Source organism: Hyalella azteca, unplaced genomic scaffold (assembly GCF_000764305.2).
Source record: "Hyalella azteca isolate HAZT.00-mixed unplaced genomic scaffold, Hazt_2.0.2 contig2829, whole genome shotgun sequence".
Taxonomy (NCBI): domain Eukaryota; kingdom Metazoa; phylum Arthropoda; class Malacostraca; order Amphipoda; family Hyalellidae; genus Hyalella; species Hyalella azteca.
The window spans coordinates 3,844-8,413 of NW_025933087.1; the positions used below are offsets into that span (position 1 = coordinate 3,844).

A 4,570-nucleotide genomic window follows, 5' to 3' on the forward strand; every position below is an offset into this window, starting at 1 on the left:
TTGCAGATAATATATTTTGTTGTGTTTATTTTAGCAGCCATGAGTCACGTGTCTCAGTTGAAGCTTTAAGGTCAAAGTAATCAATAAAATCTCAATGACTACATATCAGAACAACTGCTCATACAGAAGATATTTGGCTTCGGTTTCGAACCTCTTCTCAAGAGCAGGGAATTCATTGCTATGCGGCACATCAGAACCTCGTATTCTCATTAGGGTTACACATATTGACGTTCAAAGAAGAATAACTCTGGTGAATTATGGTGAATAGATAGATGCACATGCATCTCAAATTTACTCAATAATTGCTTTACATTCTCAAAGTACTGACGAAAAGAAGCAACGTTCCCTCTTTCAAATCAGCAGCTGTTTACAATCATAAAATAGAGTAAAGTTTGCCGGAGACGTGCAAAAAATATAGCTCTTTCCGACGCACAGTATTTTTAAGAAGGTCTAAGAACAACAATTTCTCTCGCAACTTTGAGTAATCACGCAACAAAGCACAGATAAGAAATAAAATGAAGCAAGCTTATCATTAAACACGACCATCTATAAATAAATTTCTTTGTCTTTTCCACCCACTCTGAAGGCCTCAATTACGTGCAACTTACTTGTTCTGCAGACAACTCGGGGCGCGGGGGTTACAATTTCTTCCTCGGTGATCTCAAATCCGAAGAGACGCGACTCCACTTGAAGGACATATTCTGAAGATAAGGGGACTGTGCTATCAGTCAGCACTACGTGTATTTACCAGGAGATAAGCAAAAAAAAGCGTAGCGGGGTTCCAAAACGAAAGCTATTTGGCCGCTCCGCAGCCCGCTACTCTATTCGAACTCCCATTTTGATACGCACGCAGTTTTGTTACTCATTAATACACCCCGGAATACACCCCCGAGTTTTGTAAGACAGGATGAATATTGTAATTTGGAAAAGAATATGTAGACAGCCTATGGATTGTAATGATTGTGACTGGCATGCAACCCAGAACGTCACACGCTAGAATGTTCATTGTAATGTCGAATCAAGTCATGAAGCAGCTCAGGATTTATAAAGATAACGCTGACACCGTACGATTTAGAATGATCATGTCGAGGTGCAAGTTCAGCTAAACAAACTGAAATGTGATCATTTGCGATCCGAAGTCATCAGTCACATTATCAGCTTTGACGTCTTTGCAAATGCTTTGGAGCGTCTATTTACGAGCTTTGCCACTTCACCTGAACCAACGCTGAGCACCAAGGATTTGGTCTTCTTATCAGATATACATACACGTGTAACGAAAAACAATTTGTTCCAATAGAAATGGAGGTTCTTCTAGCGAATAACTTTCCATGAAAAAAAAAATTAGAAAAGTCAAACATAATTCTATCATATTCGCTTATATTTCCCCTTTATTTAAATATTTTTAATTTTGTCAACCAGAGAGTTTAAATTTTCCTAACAAACAGTTTAATCTAAATTTCAACAATTAATTGTGGAGCGAGATGCCATATTGGCTGTGGTGACGGATATCACTGACAGACAGCTGTAAGCACGCGATCAACAAATAAAAGCAACTGTTTCAATAATACCATAAAGCTATAAAGGCAGATCATGTATCGTACCAAGTCACAAGAGTTCTAACAGCCTTTCGTTCACGACGTGTTTTGCCTTAGCCTCTTGCCGCTTAAGCCTTTCGACTACCAACATGATGAAATCTGTCTGTCTTGTCCTTCTTCTCACGGCAGCCTTTGCCTACTCCGGTGTTGAAGGGTAATTAACTCAGCAATTGCATTCGGCCGCTGTGCTCTCCCCTCCTGTTCACCTTTATCCCATATAATAAATTATTAGATGATATTGCTTTGTGCTTTAATTTTGTACAGCCACTACAACTCAGTGCTGTAATAGTTGCGAAAATGTTGCATTTAGAGCTATGGCTAATACTTGTTTCCCTTACTAAAATGTGAAATGTTTATCTTATAATATTACTTACGTGGTTTATATGTTCGTATTCATTTCTGTACCCAAGTACAAGTGGGAAACAAGTGGTTGTGAAAACAAGTACAAGTGGGTGTGGAAAGGCCCTGAACAACATGGTGGCGTCCGCATACGATACACCTAACTTCGTCGCCTGCAAGTCGGATCCAGAGGGAAGTGCAGCCTGGACCGCCCTCTCAGGTTAGATATTGCATAATTTATTACCATCAATTGGTTGAACTGAAATTGGGCAATTCGCCGAATTGATATTTTTTCGTTTCAACAACTCAGCTTTAGACTTTGTCTTTTTAATTATTGGTGTTATCTAGAGACGTGTCGTGAAATAGTGGGTGAAAAGATCGTGAATTCATAAGAGATCTAAAACAATAAGTAACAACTTACGTGTTCTGCAGGTAATCCTGCCTGCAAAGACTACAAGTTCACTGTCGGCGATCAGAAGTGCGAAGTTCTCGCAGCTCCCTACATGAAATGTGTTGCGGGAAAACAGGGTTTCGTAAGTCTGGAAATATCGCCAAGATGCTTTTTCATAATCTGTTATGAACTCCACTTTGAATATTAGCTTACCCTATTTGTGGTGTTGCACAGATCAAAATGTGACCAACGTTATATATATTGCATCATCAAAGATATCTATTTCGAACAATTTCATTAGTTATTAAATTATATTATGAAGTTTCAGCCCCAGTAAATGTGAATACAGCACTCATTTATTTATTTCTAGTTGAAGGATGATGGCTCCATAGACAGCACTTCGATCATAGCCAAGTACAAGCTTTGGACCAGCAGCCCTGCCTGCGACGCAGCGCAGTTCGACTTCGGAGTGAAAAAATGTGGCACTACCATCAACAACTACGCGGTAAGCCTTTCTTGCCTTGGCTGGACACGCTCAAAGTTATTTCATAGCAGGGCAATAAGTTAAGATTATTTCGAACTGAATTTATGTCAAATATTAACTTGGAAGCAGAGTGATAATTTTATTTACGAGTATATGGAAATATATACAAATCATTCTTAGTTCCTGTTAAAATACGCGTTGAAATTTCATTCTAACTAGCAAGTTTCTTTGATCCGATAATCCCCTTTTCTGATGCCAATGTGACATATGATTATCTGTGAATTTGTGTCGCATATCATTTTACCTCTCAAATTTCTTTAAATAATATTGAATAGAAATATCACAAAAATTCTAAGCATTCTTCCTCTTTTTATTGATATAATGAACCATCACAAACAGTTCCTAGAGAAGGCCGCATGCATCGCCACGGAGGCGGAAAAGTACACTGGCCAGGATAAGGAAAAGAACACTGGCCAGGATAAGGAAAAGAACACTGGCCATGATAAGGAAAAGAACACTGGCCAGGATAAGGAAAAGAACACTGGCCAGGATAAGGAAAAGAACACTGGCCAGGATAAGGAAAAGAACACTGGCCAGGATAAGGAAAAGAACACTGGTCAGAATAAGGAAAAGAACACTGGCCAGGATAAGGAAAAGTACACTGGCCTGCTATTTCTGGTCCTCATGCCTTCATCTGCCTGCCGGCTTTGAAGTGTTCACAACAGGTGCACAATAATAATTAGGGGACCGCTTTCTCCAGTCAATACGTCCATTCGCAGTAGAAATTCTCTAATCGGGAGATCATTGTAGTCTGCGAAACAATAAACGCAATAAAGTCCTACTATTACCAGGATCAGATCAAGACTTGTTATTTTATTGAAAAATTAAATTAACACTGTTCTGAAGAAGTGAAGCATTTCGAGATGTATTGATGTATATTTATAATATATTATATATATATATATAATATAATATATTTTGTGTCAAGAAATTGCTATTTGATGCACTTGAAATTATTAGAATTCGATAAGTTCAATAATTTAATGTTACTTGATTATAAGTTCAAATAAATAATCGTATAACCAATCATTTTAAACTTATATATAATCTGAAATCATATCATATTGTTTTTAGACTTCCATGCCCTTCAAAATTAGTGGCTTGTTGTTGTCCTTCGAACCTGTGCACTTGTTTTTTCTTCTCCTGACAGATTGAAAACGTTTCTGAAAACTTCAACGATGGAACTTTTTTTATTATTTCGCCCAAGCTGTTCAAAATAATTTACAATACATTATCTGCATGAATGTTGTTTTGATTGACCCTTATGTTGCGGATAAAATGTTGGGTTGTCTGTTGCCCAAATCTCTCCATGTTGAACGCGCATTCAAATCATGAGGTTATTACAAATATTTATTAAATATATACGCATAAGAAAAGTAAACAAAAGAAACCCAAGTAACCAATAGCTAAATTTAAGTGGTAGAGGCGATGCATTAATTTTCGAGAGACACATCGCTGTCTGTAACTTGAAGTAAGTTTCGCGAACATATGTTTGGGGACAGAGAAATGTTAGAGAGACGTCGTAAAGCCTAAGGCTGAAATGATAACGGGAATGACGGAGAGTGGTTGAAGAGAAGCCATATTTGTATGTCGAATACCATTTGTTTCTACAAGAAAACATGAAACGCACAGTATTCACTGTCAATTAGAGCAATTTTTTAACAACTCATAACAACTGCCAACAATTTCTCATATTTTTGG

General features: G+C 37.6%; 1 protein-coding gene across 1 annotated transcript; it reads left to right on the forward strand.

Moving 5' to 3' along the window:
- Nucleotides 1-1,599: 1,599 nt before the first annotated feature.
- LOC108670463 lies at nt 1,600-3,751 on the forward strand. Its single transcript, XM_018157942.2, has 5 exons — nt 1,600-1,749; nt 2,006-2,154; nt 2,367-2,467; nt 2,696-2,830; nt 3,209-3,751. Exons 1-5 carry the CDS (start codon nt 1,685-1,687, stop codon nt 3,518-3,520), a joined length of 762 nt encoding a protein of 253 aa, XP_018013431.1. The 5' UTR covers nt 1,600-1,684; the 3' UTR covers nt 3,521-3,751.
- Nucleotides 3,752-4,570: the final 819 nt, after the last annotated feature.

Bases quoted from the DNA above. Each gene is read 5' to 3' on its own strand.
- LOC108670463 (XM_018157942.2), top strand. From the start codon at position 1,685: ATGATGAAATCTGTCTGTCTTGTCCTTCTTCTCACGGCAGCCTTTGCC. The intron at 2,468-2,695 runs GTAAGTCTGGAA...ATTTATTTCTAG, and splicing joins TTGCGGGAAAACAGGGTTTC to TTGAAGGATGATGGCTCCAT. The intron at 2,831-3,208 runs GTAAGCCTTTCT...CATCACAAACAG, and splicing joins CTACCATCAACAACTACGCG to TTCCTAGAGAAGGCCGCATG.